This window comes from Kwoniella bestiolae, chromosome 1 (genome assembly GCF_000512585.2).
Source record: "Kwoniella bestiolae CBS 10118 chromosome 1, complete sequence".
In the NCBI taxonomy this organism is placed as follows: Eukaryota; Fungi; Basidiomycota; class Tremellomycetes; order Tremellales; family Cryptococcaceae; genus Kwoniella; species Kwoniella bestiolae.
This window is the reverse complement of record NC_089241.1, coordinates 4,178,037-4,200,057: the sequence shown is the minus strand read 5'-3', so window position 1 is coordinate 4,200,057 and position 22,021 is coordinate 4,178,037. Positions and strand designations below refer to the sequence as shown.

General features: G+C 48.1%; 8 protein-coding genes across 8 annotated transcripts; 3 read left to right on the top strand and 5 right to left on the bottom strand.

Annotated features, from left to right (window-relative positions):
• Nucleotides 1-9: 9 nt before the first annotated feature.
• Nucleotides 10-2,024, bottom strand: I302_101574 (uncharacterized protein; the record flags this gene model as incomplete). Its single annotated transcript, XM_019186960.1, has 7 exons — nucleotides 10-75; nucleotides 142-595; nucleotides 651-846; nucleotides 920-1,358; nucleotides 1,427-1,606; nucleotides 1,675-1,773; nucleotides 1,878-2,024. 7 exons carry the CDS (start codon nucleotides 2,022-2,024, stop codon nucleotides 10-12), a joined length of 1,581 nt encoding a protein of 526 aa, XP_019049838.1.
• Nucleotides 2,025-2,472: 448 nt separating this feature from the next.
• Nucleotides 2,473-6,184, bottom strand: I302_101573 (uncharacterized protein; the record flags this gene model as incomplete). The annotated part of the gene is made up of 8 exons (XM_019186959.1): nucleotides 2,473-2,539; nucleotides 2,601-2,638; nucleotides 2,701-3,828; nucleotides 3,911-5,038; nucleotides 5,105-5,524; nucleotides 5,599-5,658; nucleotides 5,716-5,883; nucleotides 5,957-6,184. 8 exons carry the CDS (start codon nucleotides 6,182-6,184, stop codon nucleotides 2,473-2,475), a joined length of 3,237 nt encoding a protein of 1,078 aa, XP_019049837.1.
• A 1,296-nt stretch (nucleotides 6,185-7,480) lies between these two features.
• I302_101572 (translation elongation factor Tu) lies at nucleotides 7,481-10,630 on the bottom strand (the record flags this gene model as incomplete). The annotated part of the gene is made up of 9 exons (XM_019186958.1): nucleotides 7,481-7,578; nucleotides 7,646-7,779; nucleotides 7,839-7,873; nucleotides 7,982-8,248; nucleotides 8,368-8,441; nucleotides 8,491-8,591; nucleotides 8,851-8,997; nucleotides 9,062-9,216; nucleotides 9,326-10,630. 9 exons carry the CDS (start codon nucleotides 10,628-10,630, stop codon nucleotides 7,481-7,483), a joined length of 2,316 nt encoding a protein of 771 aa, XP_019049836.1.
• Nucleotides 10,631-11,103: 473 nt separating this feature from the next.
• I302_101571 (methionine-tRNA ligase, beta subunit) lies at nucleotides 11,104-12,667 on the top strand (the record flags this gene model as incomplete). Its single annotated transcript, XM_019186957.1, has 5 exons — nucleotides 11,104-11,235; nucleotides 11,295-11,390; nucleotides 11,490-12,104; nucleotides 12,211-12,373; nucleotides 12,483-12,667. The coding sequence occupies 5 exons, from the start codon at nucleotides 11,104-11,106 to the stop codon at nucleotides 12,665-12,667; spliced, it is 1,191 nt and encodes a 396-aa protein (XP_019049835.1).
• Nucleotides 12,668-13,148: 481 nt separating this feature from the next.
• Nucleotides 13,149-14,861, bottom strand: I302_101570 (uncharacterized protein; the record flags this gene model as incomplete). Its single annotated transcript, XM_019186956.1, has 2 exons — nucleotides 13,149-14,032; nucleotides 14,123-14,861. 2 exons carry the CDS (start codon nucleotides 14,859-14,861, stop codon nucleotides 13,149-13,151), a joined length of 1,623 nt encoding a protein of 540 aa, XP_019049834.1.
• Nucleotides 14,862-15,617: 756 nt separating this feature from the next.
• On the top strand, nucleotides 15,618-17,216 carry I302_101569 (uncharacterized protein; the record flags this gene model as incomplete). Its single annotated transcript, XM_019186955.1, has 6 exons — nucleotides 15,618-15,811; nucleotides 15,944-16,092; nucleotides 16,172-16,410; nucleotides 16,503-16,674; nucleotides 16,758-16,886; nucleotides 16,993-17,216. The coding sequence occupies 6 exons, from the start codon at nucleotides 15,618-15,620 to the stop codon at nucleotides 17,214-17,216; spliced, it is 1,107 nt and encodes a 368-aa protein (XP_019049833.1).
• Nucleotides 17,217-17,719: 503 nt separating this feature from the next.
• On the top strand, nucleotides 17,720-18,935 carry I302_101568 (uncharacterized protein; the record flags this gene model as incomplete). The annotated part of the gene is made up of 4 exons (XM_019186954.1): nucleotides 17,720-17,819; nucleotides 17,901-18,026; nucleotides 18,184-18,592; nucleotides 18,788-18,935. The coding sequence occupies 4 exons, from the start codon at nucleotides 17,720-17,722 to the stop codon at nucleotides 18,933-18,935; spliced, it is 783 nt and encodes a 260-aa protein (XP_019049832.1).
• A 177-nt stretch (nucleotides 18,936-19,112) lies between these two features.
• Nucleotides 19,113-22,005, bottom strand: I302_101567 (uncharacterized protein; the record flags this gene model as incomplete). The annotated part of the gene is made up of 7 exons (XM_019186953.1): nucleotides 19,113-19,187; nucleotides 19,283-20,154; nucleotides 20,217-21,106; nucleotides 21,204-21,436; nucleotides 21,558-21,805; nucleotides 21,878-21,899; nucleotides 21,961-22,005. 7 exons carry the CDS (start codon nucleotides 22,003-22,005, stop codon nucleotides 19,113-19,115), a joined length of 2,385 nt encoding a protein of 794 aa, XP_019049831.1.
• Nucleotides 22,006-22,021: the final 16 nt, after the last annotated feature.

Below are 22,021 nucleotides of genomic sequence, written 5' to 3'. Positions count from 1 at the left end.
CGGCCATGACTAAGTCTTCCAATACCAAGCAGGACCACAAGGCGATTGTTCGCCCCTCGTAGCGTCTGACCAGATCTGCGATCAACACAGAATCAGTGATTAGATCAACGAAGTTTACAAGGGATGATGTAATATACTCACCCCGAAGAAACCCCTCTTCGACCCCCTTCCTCCCACCTGCACGCACTCCAACCTCCATCTATCCGAATCCCTATACCTAATAATCATAGTCCACCTGACCTGAGGCGGATTATCGGCCGTCAATCTCGCCACTCCTCGAATCGCATTCTGAGGCAAGGGAGGGGCATCGCCACCTGCATAGGGCACACTCGACCCATGGAAATATATCGGTGGGAGTAAGTCCGAGGATGGTAAATCCGTGTCTACCGAAGGTAAGGGGGTTCGGTCATTTTCGAATTCATGGGAAGTACACCGATTATCCCTGGGATTGGACGTGTGAGGATCGGTGCAGATCTTCAACTCTAGCTGCATCAGATCGCCCAGAGCTTCGTGGTATAAAGAGAGATCGATCTCGGAGCTGAGTCGGTGGAGAAAGGCTGATTGGGGATAGTTGAGTGCAACCCAGTCGACATAGCTACGTTTAAAGCAGGAATCAGTCGACATGTCTTCGGATAGATTGTTCAACTCACTCCATGAAAGCATAACATCCACACCAATTACCTTCCACCCCGGCCCAGTCCCATACATCCCCTTCAGCGAGGTTATCCGGTCTCTTCAGTTCGGTATATCCCCATCCCCTAACTGATTCTACACCGTAGGACATGGGCTGCACGGCAGGAAGCCAAGCGGTAGGTTCATTCTTGATGACTTCTTGAGCATTACACACTGTACCAGCGAATTAGCAATCTATCCTACACCATCTTCAGTCAGTTATAGATGTAAGACGCAGAGGACCTACTCATGACCGAGCTGATCGCATCCACCAATTCCCAGTTTACTTTCCCATCACCCGTGAAAGGCCCATAATCATTCTCCTCCCGGAAATTCTTGGCATTGTACACTGTCCTCCTTGCGAATCCCCTCCACTCCCGATCTTCCCTTAAATCATCATCATATTCTGGTGGTACTAAACAATGCAATCTAGACATTATCGGATCCACAGGGTTCTTCTTCACTCGTTTAGGCGATGATCGGAGTTGGTATGATGTGGTAGGTTCAGGTTCGGTGAAGTACTGGCTTTCATATATGTACTTAAATAGAGCTGAGCGGAGCCAGCTGGACAGTAGGGTACAGTTGGGGGAGTCATCTGATGTCCTTGGATCGTGGGAGGGAGTCGCAGGCGTGATTTCTAGGTACATTTCCATCAAAGTAGTGCAGATTAGGTCGGCGTGTTTGTCCTGGTCCCAGTTCAGGGTCAGATCGTACAGCTTCTACTGACCGAGGTTGATGATGGGAAGAGACTCACAAGTTGGCCATATTGATCTTCATCCCAATCTCGAAATATCCTCGCTACAAACTCTCTATCCTGCACCTGCTGCCTCCAATCTACACTCGAAGAAGCTCTCGAAGTGGGAAATGCAGCGGCCGTACGTGGATCATCGTAATGCTGGAGATGCACCTGGCGCCAAAGTGCTTGGTCGGGATTCTGAATGTCATACGATAAGTCAATGGAGCACATGTGCTAACGAAATCCGAGGGTGCGGTCACACTCACATCGTATATTATCGATCTAAGCTCCTTGCACGTCTTCGCAGCTTGCGCTATTGCGTAAACTTCATCTCCTCCTGATGCTGAGAGGACTTTCTGTATTATCTATGGCCATGGGTGAATTAGCACGATAACTCCAAGCAGATGTGATGACTGTCACGCAGGTCCCCTTTGGAACCTCGGGCACGGTACAAGAATGACAAACTCACTTCTGAAGGCGCTCTCAGCAGGGGCGACTGCATCTGTGGAGTAACAGGGGATAAGAAGCTAGATGATGTACTAGCTGACCCTTGATCGTAGGTGTATTCTGGCATTGGGGGAGAGGCGAGGGGTGATTTCGATGAGGATGCGACCATTGTAGGTGGTGGAGGGAAGGATGGATGATTTATTTCTTTGTCTGCTATGTGATGTGGATGCAAGTGAGAGAGGGGTTCTATATGTGCTTGAGACATGGCTTAGAATGGGTGGATACGGTTGATAAGGGTGAATGATGTGAGTGGTGTACAAGTAGAGAGATGTGATGTGGTTCATGTACTCGTAACATGCGTGATCGTCGTTGCTCGGGCACGACCGGGTTTCATCATCACCGGACTAATCTTACTCATCTGTACTGCTATCGGCCGATGGCAACATCACATCGTGGCATGAACAAAACATGACATGCGTACAGTACATACATACATCATGACCGACCATACAATCACAGATCTAGTACATGATCAGACCATGTACAAGAATCAGTGAATGGAATAGTCAAGTCAAATACAACATTATATACTAAAAATGTCCATCCTCTCGTACTCTCTACACAACAGTGGCAGCCTTCGACAAAGCGCTCTCATCGACTGACTCTGCTTTGGTCCATCTCCATCTTATTAAGATCTGCACCAATCAGCTTGAGCCTCAACGCAGGTAGGAAGGAAACTACTCACTGATACGGAGCAGTCAAGGATTCAGGGGCGATCATTGGCTAAGTTATCACATCGATATCAGCTCAACCCATCGTTTGAAGCAAGATGAGACGGGACATACCTTTTGGAGCAATGAATCACCGAGGTTCAAGTTGGCTTTAGCATCTGCGTGAATACCTTTTGCTCCCGCAGGAGAAGAGTTGTCAACAGGCATTGAGGAGGAAGATGACACAGGGGTAGCTTGAGCTTGCGAGTTCATGACATCGTTACCGTTGTTACTGTCATCCTCGACGTTCATACCGTTGAAATCGTTGAAATTGTTTGAAGAGGCTTGACTGGCAGTTTGAGCTTGATCGTTCACATCGGCAGCCTTCAAACTCCCACCGTTGATATCAGGGTTGACAGGGTTAACAGCGTGGAAGCCTCTTTTAGTCATTGTGGCTTGTTGAGAGTCCATACCAGCTTGAGTGGCAGAATCATCCTCAGCGGGAGTGAAAGAAGAATCAAAGTTTACAGAAGCCGAGTTGACGATGGCGGGGTTCACAGGGGTGAAAATCAAGGTGACGTTGGAAGCGCCCGATCCTGAGCTGGGTTGGGGTTGAGGTAAGGCGGTAGAACCGGTTGAGGTTTGTGGGCCTGAGGTGACCAATGGTGGAGGGGAATTGACAGTACCTGATGGTGTGGGTGTGGCTCGTCTAGCGACAGTGGCTGCGGGAGTCTCGGCGGAGGTGGCTGGATCAGCCTCAGCCTCAGCAGACATATCTACGTCCTGAGCTTGGGCTTGGGTTGGATCAGCCTCATCGACACTGTCCGGAACTGCCTGTAGCAATTGCTGGGCGTCGGTGGAAGGTTGCCAGTCCGGGTGGATCACACCTGTATCAGGGTTGTACAAGAACTTCTGACTCTCGTGCGACGAGACTGTCTCATTGGTACATGGCGTGACGGTCAGCGGAGCAGGGTTCTCAGGTGAGGGATCGAAAGTTGCGCAGTACGGTTCAACGGACGCTGTGGAAGCTACGAAGATTGGGACTTTGAGATTGACCGAGATGGGCGAGGTGGACGTGGAGTTGGAGCTCGCAGCGGCAGAAGCTACGGTGGAGTTACCTTGGGAGATTGGGACGAGGTAGACTTGAGTACGGATGTTGCTTGACGCGTTCAGGACGAAGGTCGAGTTGGCATCTGTACCGTTTGATGTGGAGAGGACTAGAGAGGCGATTCGAGTGGCGGTGGTGGAGTTGAAGACGGGGCTCTGAGTTATTGGTCAGAGTATGAGCATGTGTGATGTGGTGTAGTAAGACAAAAAGGTCAGTACCGAGGGAAGATGGACTCACGGTGACATCGATATACCCCGGCGCACCACCCATACCATTATCCTGCATCATCTGTCTCTTATGATTATTAACAATCGTCACATCATCACCATCACATCTCCCATGTCGGCAGTGTCTATCGTCATCATGGCCGTGGTGTCGTTTATGGTTATTGACGACCGTAACATCTTCATCGTGGTGCCCGTGATGTCCATGGTGATTATCATTATTAATCACGGTGATATCGTCGTGCTCATCGTGATGATGTCTTTTCTCATCGCCTTCCCTCTTACCATACCTTCCATAGTGGTATCCATATCCATAAGGATAATCGTTATATCTCCCACCTCGCAACGGGATAGCGTCAGCAGGGATGACGGTCATTCCTCCACCCACACCGACGAACCCTCCACGGGGAGAACCATGTCTGTACCCGTAATTATCAATCATCCTCACCCTGTTGAAACTTCCTCCATCAGAGAAGTAGATGGGTTTACCGTAGCTCAACCCGTTATCCCATGAGTTCCTGTAGTAGAAGTCGGCATCTCTGTACCGTCTCTGATCACCCACCACGATGATTCGATCGTCATGGTGGTGACCACGCTTATGGTTGTTCACTACAGTCGTATTCCCATGGTGTCTGTATCCACCATTATTCACTACGGTCGTATCGCCATGTCGTCCATTATTGACCACAGTGGTATCGTGATGTCTGTCGTTGTTCACTATAGTTGTATCACCATTATGTCTGTGTCTGTCGTTATCGACTATAAGCGTATCGTCGTGTCTTCCACCGTTGATGAGTGTGGTTTCACCGTGTCGACCGTTATTGATCAACGTGGTATCGTGGTGTCTTTCCCCATCTATTATGGTGGTGTCCCCGTGTCTTCCGTTGTTCACTATAGTAGTATCATCATCATGTCTCCAATGTCTATCGTCCGAATGAGATCTCTTGAGGAACGCTCGTCCCAGCCCGGCAAGTTTGGACGAGAACCCAAGCTTAGGTGATCGCTTGTGATTGTTCACTACCGTCGTGTCGCCTCGGTGGTGTCCGTTGTTGACGATAGTAGTATCGCCATGCCTGTGATGACCATCATTGTTGACAACAGTAGTATCGCCATGTCGGTGTCCGTTGTTCACCACGGTCACCTAAACACCCCCGTCAGCTCAGCTCAGCGGTAATGGAGACGGGTCAGGCGAAGAGAGATAACTCACATCATCGCCATGTCTATGTCGTCCACCATCAACAACCACAACCCCATCAACATGTCTGTGTCTCCCCCCATCGACAACAACCACATCGTCGTGGTGAGACCTATCGTGAATGTGAGTATGTTCATGCACGTCCACATCACCGTTTCTGTACCCGTGTCGACCGGTATCGATGAACTCGTATCCACCTCTGTGGTGTCCTCTGTACCCATCTCCAATCACTTCCACGACCGAGTGTCTGTGTCTCCCGTGACCGTGGTGTCTTGCGTGTAGGTGGGTGTGCTCGTGTACATTGACGTTGCCGTGATGGTGTCCTCTGTGGCCTGAGTTCCGGTAGTATTCGTGATCGTCCCCTGTTAGGATTACTCGGTCGTCGTGGTGAGGCGACCTAATGGCCAGGTCGAGTAGGTTGCCATTGACGAGCTATGCAATGAAAGTCGATTAGCTAGAACTGCTCAGAGTAGGGTAGAAGATGATAATTGAGAGAGAGGACTCACAGGTCGACCATGGTCGGTATTCACATCAACAGCCCCATGACCGATATTGAGGTCGATCAGCTGTACCCATCCATCAGTCACATAGACCTGGACTGAGCTAACGAATGATGAACTTACATCACCACCATTCCTCCATGGACCTCTCTTAGAAGGCTTCCCCTTCCACATCCTTCCTCCTCCACTCTTGGCCTTTTCCTCTACATTCTTCACCATATCCTTTACTGATCTCTTGAGCCCTCCATCCTCGTCATCGCCTTTTCGCTCTCTTCGAGCTTGGAGTAGAGGCTGTGCGGTCATGTAATGTACATCAGCGCTGGCTCTCCTTTATACCAAAATGAAGGTGAAAAAGTCCACTCACTTGAACTCTACCCAGATCAGCGTCCAAATCAATCACCGCATCTTTAACCTCCTGCTCGTTCCCTCTAAAATCATTCGTGGATACCGCTTTAGTGGGACTACCTCCGTTGGCGGCAGAACCAACTACGAGATCTACGAGGTTGTTCTGCTGAGAAGAGGAAGTGGGCAATGCCGACGCAGCCGAGATGGCAGCGGCAGCAACGAGTACGGAAGATTTGATTTGAACCATTTTGATTTGATGACTAATGTCTTTTTACGTTTTAGGAGAAAGAAGAGGGGTGACTGGACAACCTGGTTTAGTTGAAGATTGTTTCTACTGTTATAAGATGACGAAGCAAGCTCTGCTCGCTTTGTTCTGCAATTCGGCCTGCCGAAAGGATTGACAAATGTTTTTGCTATACTACACCAATTAAGGAGTCGGTCTTGAGTTGATTTCTGATCGTTCGTTTGTGGATTTGTCGATTCTTTTGTATGTTAGCGTTACTATGTGTGTTGGCAGGGTAGATTTTGGAATGAGCGTTGAGGTTGTTTTGTGGGCTGAGAACAGTAGATGGATCACCAGGAGTCCAGTCTTTTTGGGTTTTAGGTTTGAGGAGAGAAGATGAGATGTGAGGTGAGGAGAAGAGGATGGAATGGTGAGAGTTGAGTAGAGTTTATATGTAACTTCCACATGCTTGAGAATGCCCGTTTGATGTCATAGGTACGTGAGAAGCAGTAGAGGAATGGCTGGAATGGATGGGTGTGGGATTGGGATCTGGACTGGGGATTCAACACACTCTAAGCTTGGACCATGTCTTGGCTGGTAGACCTGTAAATGAATCGTAGAGCTGAAGGCACCTATGGTCGGTCGAAGTTGAAATCCCTTAGCTCCAGTGGGCTGTATACGCATATGAACAATGTGGTGACTGAGAACGATACACTTAAACTGTGGGCCATCCATTCAACAAGCATTCAGTCGATACGTGTGGGCAATTAGTGGTCGAAGATGCTTGTTGTCGTTAGTCTCCTTCGGCCTGCTCTTTAACGATGTCAGTAGGCAAATGAACCGTAGAATTTGTGCAGTATCCGTCAGTACTGAGTTAGAACCTTGACAGACCGGATTGTTCCTACTCGACCCTCTGCGTCCATGTCCCCAGTGTCTTCCTGTCAACCTTCATTTCTCCTTTCAATCTTCCCAAATCCACCTTCCCCGTTCCTCCTTCTCTGCCCCATCCTCTACCCCTTCCCTCCTTCCGATCAGTCGCCCTTGTCTTCCCTCTTCTCTCGTCTTTTCTCTTCTCTTGGTCTCTGCCCCTCTCCTCCTCCCCGTCCCGCCCTCCTCTTTTCCCAGCTCATCGGATCTTCTACTCACGTGTACTTCTGATCGTCCTATGCAAATCAATACATCCTCCATTCATATCCAATATATACATACCACCCATCTCTTCCTACGTTCTTCTTCCACTATCTATCTAGCAGCATCTACATTCGACTGAATTTTTCTCTTGAGATCCAGTCCGATGATGCTTCAGGCGTTGATGCCAGCTTAAGCAGCGTTACCAGCAAGTGTAAGTCCGGCGACGTTAGGCAGGTCTTCGGGCTTCTCGATGAGTTTGGTGACTTTTCCAATTGCCACTGTTTTACCTACATCCCACATATGAGATCTTAGCATCCAGCCATCACATCGTTTCATGAGGTGCAAGTCGCTTACCTTCGTCACGCAGTGAGAATCTACCCAAGATCTTGGAGTCCTTGTACGTCTCGATACAGATAGGAGCAGTAGTTTCTATGAGGACGGAGACCAACATTCCTTGTTTGGCGAATTGAGGTGGCTTCTTCGACTTTCTTCCTACAAAAAATTTCAAATGTTAGTATATGCATGTCAGGATCAATCAGAAAACGACTCAAGAGTCTTCTTGTCAAAGTATGCGAGTAAAGCCTATATATATAAAAGAAAAACAAAGATGAAAAACAGTTGTCAGCGTTTTGTACCCATCGAAGAAACATGCGACAATCAAAGGATGGGAATTGGGAAAATGCCACATACCGTCAAAGTCACCTCCTCAGCTAATGTGTGAACATGGAGAACACAAGTATAACCTCCACAAATGATATTCTTAGCTTCGATGATACTCAGATCGGCCCGGAAAGCAGTGACGGTCTTGACTGGTTGTTGAGGAGAACACAATACGAATCCTGGCGTTATGTCTTTATCGGAGATACCACTGATCCTGATTCTAGCACTCTCCCCTGCAAATCCTTGTTCTAGTTCTTCTCCAGTCTCAGCATATACCGCACTGACTTCAACGGGTGTCTAGGAGATTGGAAAAAAATGTCAGCCTCAATGCATAGTTTCCGCTAATACATTCTGCTTTCCATGCGGTCCACACTTCCTATCTTCAATGAAAGCTTGGTCAGACAGGATAGACTTACTTTGTTGGGCATCAAAAGTAATTTGTTCCCCTTCTTGACCCTGCCCGCCTCAATCTTACCCATCACCATCGTACCTTCGAAAAGGGTCAGCTGGCGCTTTTATCAGTTCAAAGAGGAACTTACCGAGCTCAGCATACTTCTCGTTGACTGGGAATATCAACCCGGCGTCGATATCTCTCTCCATAACCTGCATCTCATCTAGGTGTTCGAGAAGCGAAGGACCCCTGGAGAAGGAACAGATGTGTCAGCGTTTAATCGCTCCTTCCCCACACAACACAAGCATCCGAATCATACATCCGGGTGTTCAGACTCCATCCCACTGTCTGTTACCCTCGTTCAAGTCTTCAGGACGACAATGAAGCATGTGAGGGATAGCAGGTGGATGGTAAAGAGCAGGAAGACGACCAGAAAACGCCTGGCATCGAAAGTGGCAAAACCGCCACATTCGCATTCCTCATACAACCCAAAGGAAGAGTCACTCACTCGTACCATGGCGCAATCTTCTTATCTATCCTATCCTTGATGTTCTGAGCGATCTGACCTGATACAGGGATGAAAGTAAGGTCGGTCTTGGGGTTAAATCCTACTGATTTAAGGAAAGGAGTGATCTTCTTGCAGATATCGTCGTATCTGGGTTTAATAATACGTCAATACGATGCAACTTTTTTCGGCATTTATTAAGAAATGCCCTCACCTCTCTTTATCCCATTGTACCGTTGGATCATCCATCTTGTTTACAGCGACGATCAATTTGTTTACACCGTTGTTCTTGATTAACATTGCGTGTTCTCTTGTTTGACCTTCCCTTTCGAATCCAGTTTCGAATTCACCTTTTCTTGCGGAGAGGACCTAAGTCGATATGAGAATCAGCTCTGAGCTACCCTAGCCAGACTGAACACAGCGGATCGAAGGCATACAAGAATGATTTGTAGTCAGAGTACAGGAACAACGGACTCACCAAGATAGCCACATCAGCCTGAGCCGCACCAGAGATCATAGAAGGTACATAAGTTTTATGACCCGGAGCGTCCAAGATGGTGTACCTCCGCTTCTCACTCTCGAAGTACGATCGTCCAACTTCGATGGTCTTTCCCTGAGCCCTTTCCTCCTTGTTCGAATCAAGAGCCCAGGAGAGGTACCACGTCTCCCTTCCAGCAGCTTTGGCCTCTTGCTCGTACTTCTCCATTGTCCTCTTATCTACCGCTCCGGTCAAAAACAAGAGTTGACCACCCATAGTGGATTTACCAGCATCTACATGTCCTGTGAAGATGATGTTCAAGTGGGATTTCGAATTGGTATCTTTTACGTCGTCCCCGTACAGATCTTTCAGGGCTTCAGCTCCGGCAGCTGCCTGTTCCTTTAAGATGGCATCCGCGTCGTTCTTCGCTGAGACTTTGGTGTAGTTCGTTCCGGATGGTGTGGATGTTCCTGAGGCAGCGACGGATGCGGGCGCGGGGGTGGAAGAAGCTGCAGGTGCGTCTGAGGTGGAAGAGACAACTTTGACTTGAGCATCGGTGGTAGCTGCTGGTGCTGCAGGGGCGGGTGTGGCTTCTTCAGCTGCTGGAGCGGGTTTTTCTTCTTCCTTCTTCTCTTCGGGTTTCTTGCCTCCGCCGATTGATAATGAAGGAGCAGCTTTAGGGGCACCACCGATTGATAACGAGGGAGCGGCCTTGGGAGCACTACCTCCGATTGATAACGAAGGGGCAGCTTTTGGCGCACCACCGCCAATAGAGAGCGACGGAGCAGCCTTTGGCGCACCTCCTCCCATGGAGAGTGATGGAGCAGCTTTAGGGGCACCTCCGCCGATAGAAAGTGATGGAGCAGCTTTGGGGGCACCTCCAATAGACAATGATACGGGTTTACCAGCTGCTGCAGGGGTGGAGTCGGGTTTAGGCGATGAGGAAGTAGGAGGTAAGTTTGGAGGTTGGAATCCCTGGACATTTCTTACGGGAGCTTGTTGTTGGAAGTTACCTCTAGCATTGGGTGGTATGTAGGCTCCAGATTGGGATTGTTGGGGATATCCGCCCTGTTGACCTCCGTATTGAGGGTATCCTCCATAACCTTGTTGAGGGTATCCACCATAACTACCTTGTTGTTGGCCGTATTGACCGTACCCTCCATATCCTTGCTGGCCTTGTCCTGGGAATCCTTGCTGTTGTTGTTGTTGTGATTGACCACGGGGGACAAAGGGTGCACCTTGTCCGGGTCTGAACTCGAATGCACCGGGGTTGAAACCGTTGGGAGGGGGTGGACCACCTGACATGTTGTTGGGGCTTTCTGTCGCTTGAGTTGTTGATAGAGTGGGATCAGGCGACTTTTGAGTATGTATCTATGGTATTTCTATCGATACAGGTGGGTTATATGGCTGAATGAGGAGGTGAAGGTGCTTCTTGTGCTCTTTTGTGTTAAACGGTCAAAAACGTCAGAGGACGTTGCCACCATACAGGTTCACTGAAAAGTTGTTGGTGGTGAATTAAATCCACATCATGATTCCCTATTATCCTTTGTTCATCTCCTTATCACTCTCACACTGTCATCCCTCCACACTCGAGCTCTCTCTGGAAAAATCAAATAGAGTGACAAAAAGAGCGAGGTGCGTGAGCAGGAGCATCCATCTCAAAGGTCGAACCAACTTTCTACGTTTGAGGCCAAGTAAAAGTATACATGATCACTCTTCTACGCTCAAGAGTGCCATTCCAACGATACACACCAATCAGACTATACACTTCAAGAACCATGTCAAACGTATCCGAATTCGTATCAGCAGCCGAACGAGCTGATCCCTCTTTGGTCGGGTCAAACGATAAAGACAAAGCAGAGATTACCAAGCTTGTGAACGAAACTGAAGGATACGTCAAGGACTTGAGCGTGGGTCAGCTTTTCGTATAACCTTGTCGAGACTAGCTGATTCATTTGTATGGGTATAGGCCCTCAACGAGAAGCTTACTCCGCTTACATACCTTTATTCCAATGCTCCTTCTTCAGCTGATGTGAGCTTGTATGCTCATTTACATCCTGCTTTGGTGAGTCGTCTTGAGTCTCAACATACAGCTATTATATTACTCTTTGAAGGATCAGCTGTCAGTAGCCACAAAATTGACTTTTTGGAATTCATGTGACAGATCACCGCACCAACCACCCAACACCCGCAACAACCCTCTCTCCTCCGATACTTCCTCCAAATCCAATCTCTCGACGCTGTCCAATCGGCTCAGAAATCCCTCCCCAATTCCTTCCCTTCATTGGACATTGACGTCTCATCCCTTGCTGTCCCAGAGAGGAAAGCTCCCCCACCTAAAGTGAAGAAGGAGAAGAAACCCGCTGCTGCTGCCCAACCTGGCGGAGTTACCGGTGCTGTCAGCAACGCCGTATCCGGTGCCGTCAACGCTGCTACCTCCGCTGCCGGCGCTGCCGCCGAGACAGCTGTCAACGCCGCTACAGCCGTGAAAGATGCCGTTGTGGGTGCACCAGCCCAAGAAGGAAAGAAGAAGGAGAAGAAGGAGAAGAAAGAGAAAGCACCCAAACCACAGGCAGTCAAGGAGGAACCCACAGGTCCATTACCCAGTATGATCGATATGAGGGTCGGTAAAGTGCTTGATGTGAAGAGACACCCTGATGCAGATAGTTTGTATGTCGAGTCTATCGATGTAGGGGAGGAGGAACCCAGGACGGTTTGTTCGGGTTTGGTCAAGTATATGAGCGAGGATCAAATTAGGGGTGCGACTATTGTTGTTATTGTGGGTGACATCTCCACCTTATCGTTGTCAATTGACTTCTGTTTCTACCATTCACAAATCGCTATTCTGGTAATTGCTGGCTGATATTTGATCGTTCGGACTACAGTGCAACCTCAAGCCCGTCACTATGCGAGGTGTCAAATCCTATGCGATGCTCTTATGTGCGTCCTCAAAGGATGGGAAAGACGAGGGGGGTATCGAGTTTGTCTATCCTCCCGAGGGGTCTCAACCTGGTGAAAGGATCTACTTTGAAGGGGAGAAGTACGAGAGTGAGTAACTGCTCTTCTCAGTCATAAGAGAGGGGGAAAAGGAAGAGTTGCATGTAATACATACGAAAGAGATGGTACCCCTTATACTGATACCTCGTTCTTCGATCAGATGCCAAGCCCGAAGCTCAGCTCAACCCCAAGAAAAAAGTATTCGAAACCATCCAACCGGGTTTCACAACCCTCGATACCAAAGAGGCAGCATGGATCGACCCCGAGACCAAGACCGTCCATAAGATCAGGACGAAGGATGGTGTATTGACTACCAAGACTCTTATCGGGGCTAGTTTGTCATAGGGACGATGTCGAGATAGTATAGTATATATAACTAGACATGTATGGGATCATACCACATTCGTTACCAAATCCCATCATCTTTCATTTGGCAAGCGTAGTGCGTAGTTGACACAGAGATAACAACGGAACAATAATAAGATAAGACAATGCATATACTGTAGTGAACGGTACTAGACCGAGTACCAGAAAGACATAGATTACTAATTACTAGTAAAACTGTCCGATTGACCATACTTTTGTGACTGAGTGTAATGTATTAAGAGGTTGATGAGATATGACTATGCTAAAAATAGAGTATAGTAAAAGAGAAGTTCAACACGTAGACACGGTCAGCAAATAAAGCGATACACATTCCTCCTCCTCCTCTCTATCCTAAACCATCCGCTGAAATGTCCCTTTTCTACCTCCCATCTATCGTCCACCCCATCCATCCATTCCCATATACACATAGCCCTTGGACCTGACTCAGCTAGTTGTCCATCTACTCAGTCAACCCCTCCAAATCCTCCTTTCTCGCCAACACCCCACTCTTGACAAACCTCCTACCCCTAACCCAATCCAACCCCTCTCCCGCATAACTGACCTTTGGCGTAACTTCCACTTCCAACCCCTCCCCGACCTCCGCCCCGGACGCGACCAACCATCTCTTCTGCTGGGCCAGCAAGTCCCTGCGGGAAGTCTCCGGACAATCCGCCTTGGACCCAGGGGCGTTCTTCAATGGACTGAACTCCTCTTCCCGTTGTACTTCCAATACACAGAGGGATTTCGTGAATGGGAATACGTCGAAAACGAACAACTCCAATTTCATACCGTTTGGTTCAGTCGGTTTAATCAATTCTCCATTCTCGAGATTGACCGTTGGGATCTTCTTCCGAGCTATATGGAAAGCCATCTTCCTCTCCATAGCTTCCACTCCCTCAAGGAACGATCGAGTGTAAAAATGATTAGCGATGTTTGCGGCTCTAAATGCCAATTGACCATCGGGAGTCCTAGCCTCAGCCTTCTCCTTGGATAGTTCAGAGTATTCCACAACAGCGAATGCATCCCCCTTAGCGGCTAGGACACCGACAGATTCGGTGGGCACAGTCTTCCGAACGACTTTGGCTCCTGCCTGTGACTTTCGGTCGATACAGCATCCTATGAAGACTGGGTCGGCCACCTTGACTAGACAATTGTCGACGCAGTAGGCGTGGATGTATTCTATACCTTGCGATTTGAGGTCGGAGAGGACTGTTCGAGGAGAGTCGGGTGAGAGAGGTCGTCGGAGAGCGGCGTAGAGCCCTCCGTTCCCGTCTGGAGCGACTGAGAGGGAGGATGGGGTGGATAGAAGGAGTTTACCATCTTCGCTTAGGGCTGGTAGGACGCCTGGTGTACAGCAATCGATCATGATCAGTTGAATTTCTCGTTTAACATATAATATATGGATCACTATTTCAGGGGCGGAACACCACTCACCCTGCTCAAAGAAAATCACATCATTCTCTTTCAACCCGAAGAACCCCTTCTCCCTAAAATACTTCTCCGTCTCTCCCCTCGTAGGTCCAGAAGTCATGACATACCATTTAATCCTGACCGATCCCTTCTCCTTCCCTTCCCTCTCTTCAGCTACTTCGGCCAGCTTCCCAATCCGTTCAGCTTGGTACTCGAACAAACTCTTTGCAGAGGGCAGCTTGATATCGTACATCCCCTTGGGGAGAGACGAACCCAACCTCGTACCCTGACCACCAGCCATGAGGAGCACGGCAACCTGATTGTTGGCAATAGCTTTCAAACCGATTTCCCTCCATTTGTTCTCGTCCGTGGGGTTATTGAGGATGGAGGCGCAAGCTTCCTCCGGGAGGGGGAGTACTTCCTCGGGAGGTCGGGGTGTAGGTGTTCTGGATCTGCCTAGGAGGTTGTTAAGACCTGGTACGAGGGTATCATCGTAGTTTATATTGTCCTCGTTTGAGGGGGTATGAGCACCGTCCCCCTCAGCTGCTACGGCGTTCATGTAGATCCTGTTGACTCTGTTGACGTCGATGTCGTTCAACTGAGCTAGGAGGGCCTGTTGCTCCGTTGGACTCAATTTGGAGTAGAAGGTGAAGACGTGGGATTGGCCGGCTTCTTCATATCGCGCTTTGAGCTTGTCGAGGAGCGAGAGGTTCCCGTTGGTATTTGATGAACCGTTGATTTGGATGGCGGGTGAAGATGTCATTTTGTTCGTTATGGTGGTGGTATGTGATATGTGTTTCTATGTGATAAGTTGAATATGCTTTGTTGTACTACGTTGATACGATAAGAGGGAAAGGAATGATCGTCCGTTCTGTGTTGGAGGGGTAACAAGATGTTATATACCTTGTACTCGGAGGTGGAAGAAGATATAGCACAAAGGTGAGTTGGTCGAGTCGAATAGGTGATGTACCGATATAGTCGGATGTGAGAGGGGATGGGTTCTTTTGGAAGCAGTCGGTAAGTCGGAGGAGACGGAAGAGATGTGTTGATGAACGTGATAATCAACAGTGAAAGGAGATGTGAGCAGTGGTAGGTTGGATAAAGCAGAGTAGGATACCAAGAGATAGATGTTGTCTGTCACTTTTGTGTTCTAGGGAAACGTGTATGTGGAAAATGATATCACTCCTATTCGGAGGTGAATAGGGATTGATCCGACCAAGGCGGTGTTACGTCAACGGAGAGTAAAAGTGTCCGAGCGTGTATCACTTTTATCGTTGTTGTAGCTGTGTGGTGGTGAGCAGTATTCAGATGGTCTATGGTAGCAGTGAGGGGGAACTAACTATGTCAAGTTATATCAATGTGAAAGTGAAATTCCCATACAGACGGGATGAATGATGATATGGCCGGCTATGACTGAATGTTGAATGACGCACTAGTACTTTTCATTCAATCATTTCATCACTTCACTACCATCAACATCATAACCAATTCATTTGTCTCACTATAGCACATCACCATCATGCCAACGAGTATCACTTCCCCACTCTGGGCACTATTGGCAATCCCAATCCTACTCCGCCTTCTCAAGTCGAAACCACTTCCTTCGAGAGAAAGCGTTGTCCCACCTTCAGATGAGAGAGTAGTATTATTAGGTGCAAGTTCGGGTGTAGGGAGAGATCTGGCTTATGCATATGCTAAGAGGGGGGCGAAGATGTATGTACATCTTCTTTGAATCAGGCAGTATCACTGCAGAGGCTCAGATAACCTGGTCTGGACATGAACATCGATGACACCGCTTGGACCGCCGGTCAAGTTCGTTGACTGTCTGTTGATCTTAAATCTTAGATGCCTCGTAGCTAGACGATCCGATGTTCTCGAAAAGGTTAAAGCAGAATGCATAGACTTCGGCGCCAGGGAGGAGGATCTCATCATAGTTCCCGCTGATATCACCAGTACTGAGGATCTGATCAAAGTGAGAGAGGCGGTTGAGAAGGGTAGGTAGATCCACCACTGACCTCACCGTAACCTGGTCACCTTGAGAATGATGATCGCTCATACGTTATGATGTTGCAGCTTGGTCAGGTCTAGATACCCTCCATATACTAGCTGGTTTACCTTCGACTTCACTTTTAATGGACCTAGCAGGGGTACAGCTAAACAAGCAAGAGCAGAACAAACCTCCCTCAGGTGCTCCGCTGTCTTTCTCAAACACCGCTGGACCAAGTAAAGATGGTTTAGATAAAGTCGCATTGGAAGCTAGGACGGTTAGTGAGGTGAATTACGTGGGGACGATCCTGGCTTTGAGCTGCTTTGTGAGTAGACCTCCCATCCCCCTTTCTGCATTAGACGATATTGAAAATTCAATAGGTATGCGGATGAGCCATGCTAATCTTTTAATCTGAAGCTGCCCCTCCTCGCATCAACTTCAAAATCACCAGCGCTCCACCATCTCTCTTCTGTAGCTGCGACTGTTCCTGCGCCCCATCGAGTTATATATGCAGCTACCAAATCCGCTGGGTTGATGGCTGTTGAGAGCTGTAGGGTTGAATGTGAGGGCTGTGGCGTTAGGTTCTTCTGTGAGTCGTACAACTGAGAGACTTTACCTAGCACCATCTCACGCTCTGAGAGACATTGCTTATATTGTATTGTACCTTCCTAGCGTTCTGTCCTGGCACAATTGATAACGAGTTCCGACTGAAGACCTCGACATCCCAAACTGGTGGGAGGGACGAGACGAAGTTACCTATCAAGCATAAATGGGAGAAGTTATTATTATCTCCTCAAAAAGGTATGTCGGTGTTCCATTCCTACTGGTCCTACCTCTTATTTTTTGGAACATCACTTTGCAAAAGTATCATATGACATACTGACTTTTTCGATATTATACGACCCAGTGATCGATATAATCCTATACAACCTCTCTCTCTCACCAAAAGCACAACCTATCATCCCCTACCCTCCCTTCTTATGGATCAAGTCCTTCAGCGTACCTCCGAAACACCTCGTTCATGCTCCCTGGCAATATAGATTGGCAATGATGGTCAGAGATTCGCCGATTGGTTGGGCTTATATCGAACCTGGGGCGAGGCGGAAGTACGGGTTGATAGGGAGGGCATAAGCTATACCTGGAGATCATCACTGATGGTGCCTCGAATAGATGCGGATGATGAAGATGGAACAGACCAAAAGAAACACAAGACCAGATTAGAGGATGGAAGGGAGGAAAGAATGGGAACGGATCACCTCTTATGTGTAAGGTATAATATGAGGGGAAATTCTTGTATAGAAATTATATGATCACGACAATTATGAATTCTTGTGTATACTTCCCAGCTGCTCTTGTCTCTCTGTTGCTCAGATACAGCGATGATATGCTTTGGTCATCGTTACCCCTCCAAGGATATTCACCAGAGGATATGGCAGAGACCATCAGAGCGAGCGGATCACCTCCACTCTGCAATTTCCGAGATTTTCCCTTCTCTCTTGCTTCGAGATTTCTTGTTTTTGACCTTTGACCTTTTAACTTTTGCTGTTGCTTTTGCCCCACCTAGAAATCAAAACCACCATCATACGACACTGCTCTCAAGCTGCATTGAACTCAGAGGTACAATCAGAAACAAGATGACCAGACCCACCTCGTCAATACGGTTCATTGCCTCTTCATTCCTTCGAGCAGAACGAGCGAGGAGACAGCCCATGCCTGAGGGTTTCACTGAAGCTAGTCAGTCCATCTCTCTGACCATGTTTAGACTGTATGACCGTATATGTTGACATTCAGCATGGAATGCCATATGTTGAACAGCTGGGAACCAAGCTCGACCGAAGTGTGTACTCTTGCATGATATACCACGTACGGCCCTTCCGAGCGATATAGCGCGAGCTTTGAGGGATGTGGGAGCGGTGGATGAGAGTTTCTCGGTATCGTCAAGTAAGTATAGTATCTTCTCTCTTTATTCAACTCTCTTCGCAAATATTGGCATATATCCATATACCTGTTTGTGCCATCTTATCTGATCTGAGAAGGATTTATTCAGAGGCGTACGAATCTGATAATACGACTTGACTAACTATCAATCTCGGAATAGTCACCTCCCTTCCACCCTCTTTACCCAAAGCACCCTCCCTCCATCGCACCTTCCACCTATCCCTCCCATCCGCCAAGAAAGCCCAATCCATCCTGACCACCCTGTCTACTAAACCCATATTCAGCCTCGACACGCGGACCACCCAGGCTCAACTCACCCATATAACTTCATCGGAATGGACCAACAACATCATCCAGCGGACATTACGCGATCGCTCGCCCTTCGAGAGAGAACGGGACCGAGCGATAGAGAAGACTTTCACAGCTGAGTGGAGTGGGAAATCCGGGATGAGCGGTAGGAGGGTGGTGATCAAGGGGTTACCTGGGTCGGTGAAAGTGGAAGATGTGAAGAGGTTGGGCAAGGATTGTGGGGTTGTACAGGATGCGGAAGGGTGTGTCAAGTTGCCTGCGTGAGTTTGTCTGCCGCAGTACTTTTCTCTCTTGCCTCTTGCATCTTGCCTCGTTCCTCTCTTCTCTCCTCTCTTCTCTTTTCCGTCTGCGCGCATATATTATCACCGAGCGAGAGAGACTATACCGCCCATCTCATCCCTTCCGTCCTTTCGTGCGGTCCATGCTGATATCCCTCCTGCTTGTTCTGTGAATAGGAGCCGCCAAAGCAATGTCTCAACGTATTGCCTCACCACCAACTCAATCACCGATGCTCACAGACTAGCAAGGAAGCTACACATGAAATGGTACAAGGTCGATGTGTTTGGTCAGAAATGGTTGATGAGGGCTCATGTGCATTATTAGGCAGTAGTCGAAGAGTAGCACATCAAGATGCATCATGTCATATATAAGGTACTAATGGTATCGAAAGTAACAATTTTACAAGAAAAGTCGTAAATCCCGCATAAAATCAAAAACACAACTCTTCATCCCCACCCGGTCACCTACTTGCTAGCAACACTCTTCTCTTAGACGTCCCACCTAGTACTCATCAGCAGCCACAAATCGCAATCTCGTGTTATTAGCCGTCCTGACCAATACACCCATGTTTTCGTACTATCAAAGATAAATCAAATATCAGCATTTCTCATCTCTCATTTCACACACAAAGTCAAGAAGAGACCAGAAGAAATATGAACCAAGCTACCCACCTCATTAACCGTATCCATAAGCTGAGTCTCCGTGAACCCCTTCGCCAGCACCCTATTCCTAACCTCGTTCATACCCAATTCCTCCAACTCCTCAACCTCCTCATATTCCTCCTCGTCCCTACTCTGCACAGACGACGCCATATCTTTGATAATCCTGAATATCTTGGACGTATCAGTCTGATCTTCGCCCATCCTAGCCGAAGCTTGATGTTCGTATAACGATGCTTTGGAAACATCCATCAATCTCAGTGCCTCATCCACATCTCCCTGTCCCACTACGTTATCCTGTCGTAATCTCGCCAAGGCCTGGGATAATCTCAATACAGCTAAGAGTGTACGGGCCGAGACGTAAGAGTACGATTTCTCTTCCAACTCATCTTCCTTCTGTTGTTTTCGCATTTGCACGTAGCTCGATACGATGTATTCAGACATTTGGGGTGGGACAATCGGTCGGATACGTCTACAAGCCGCTATGTAATGTCTCATCAAAGTAGGTTCGACAGGCTCGAAGTCCAGTTCAGGGTGGGTGTTGTGCATGTGAACGAATGTTACGTGTTGAGCCAACCTTTCGTCGTCCTCTCGTGTAGGTGTGTCAAGAATTAGGAACAAGACGTCGAATCGAGATAGTAACGCTGCGGGAAGATTGATGTTTTCCACGGGCGAAATTTTAGGGTTGTATCGGCCGTATAAGGGGTTCGCAGCTGCTAAGATGGATGTTCTAGCGTTGAGGGTGGTGGTGATGCCAGCTTTGGAGATTGAGATGGTCTGTTGTTCCATTACTTCGTGAATAGCTGTTCGATCGGATTCATCCATCTTGTCAAACTCATCGATACAGCAGATACCATTATCGGCGAGGACCAGGGCACCTCCCTCTAAATACAGTTGAACGACATCAGCACAAATTTTTGAAACGAAGAAAGTAATATGTACCCACCCAAAACCATCTCATCAGTCACAGGATCTCGCATGACCGCAGCAGTCAAACCAACACCAGAAGAACCTCTACCAGTGGTATAAACACCTCGAGGAGCAACTTTCGTGATGTATTTCAATAATTGCGATTTGGCCACACCTGGATCACCCATAAGACAAACATTGATATCACCTCTGATCTTCATACCATCACCAACAGTCTTGGTGACACCACCGACCAACAACAGCAATAAGGCCTTCTTGACATCTTCGTGACCGTAAATTTCGGGGGCGATGGAATTGGCCAATCTCGAATACAAATTGGGGTCTTCTTTCATCTCTTCAATTTGGAACTGTAATTCCGGCGTCAACTCCATGGCGTGATATTGTTTCTTCAATTGATGCACGTTCATAGCTTCTAAGAAGGTATCTTGGAGTAATCCCGCACGGATGGCTCTGAATCCGGTATAAGGTGTAGGTAAGAATATACCACCGATGTGAACTACATCACCAGGGTTGACTGATCGGGTCAAAGAACCATATAAGTGGATAGTCATTGATCGAGGGATATGTCCAACGGGTACTTGATCGGCCATCTCTTGGATCTTCACCTCTTGGAATGGTCGGAATCGACTCGCTCGAGTTTGCATATGCAATTGACCCTTTGTTTGGTTCTGTGTACATTCGGCTGAAGGACAGACAGTCAAAGGGGTGAAAGCTTTCTGAGCGACTTCTTGGAAAATTTCGTTACCACATGAATCGCAGGTATAGGCGTTGACCAAGAGAAGGGGTTTGACCTCGGATACTCGAGTGACGATACCTCGAACGGTGATGAGGTGACCTAGGTGGGCTCCTCGAACAGCTCGTACGGCAAGGACGTCGTTGTTTCGGAGAGGTTTGAAGTACAGGTTACTACCATAAACCATAGAGATGGTCAGCCTAGCCATCTACTAGATAGCTAAGAATGGAAAATCACATGCGGATTGCGATCAAGGAAGACATCACTCACTATCTCCTCATCAATTCCGGAGGAAACATCCCGCCATCTTCATTCCTCTCACCATTCTGAACCTGCTCATTCATCTCTCTTCGTTGTTGCATGATCAGATCCAACACATCAGCAGTGAAGTCGAGTTCGTGGTCTGGTTCAGGCATGATCTTATCTATGACATCGCAGAAGAGTTGGATGTATCTTCTGGTGTTTCGAGTAATATTGTGAAGGAGTGTACGGTCGTTGCTGAACTGTGGGTTAGGGGACAGAGTAGTTGTCAGCGAAGTTGTACTGAGAGATCTCTGAGCGCTAGTCTCCCGTTATTCATCCCTCATCCCTGGGTTCGAAAGTGATTCGCCCGGTCAAACTCACATTCTTCAAATCCTGCAAATCCACCACCACCTCCTCCTTCTGCCTATTCGCAACCTTCCTAAGCGTCTTCATGTATTTCGCCTTTGACCTATTCTCCCTAACGTTCAAATCGGACATATCATCCGCCAAGTCATCCTCATCCTCCTGTTCTTCCTCATCATCCTCGGCTAACTCATCGTCGTTCGATGGGATTGCGTGGCGGGATCGAGGAGGCGCGACGTAGGTGGTTAGGAATTCTCGGATTCGTTCTGTCGTCGGGAGCCATACGTCAGCCTATCTCATCTAGCAAGGATGGGAAGGAGGAAGAAGGTAGAAATTACCTGTCTCTTCTTCATAGTTTATCTACACCCCACCAAAGATCAGTCAACGATGCTTTGTACGCGTGTAATTGAAAGATACTCACATTAATAGATGCGACTGGCAGCACACCGACGGCAGGAGCGGCCATGTTGGATGATGTTTCT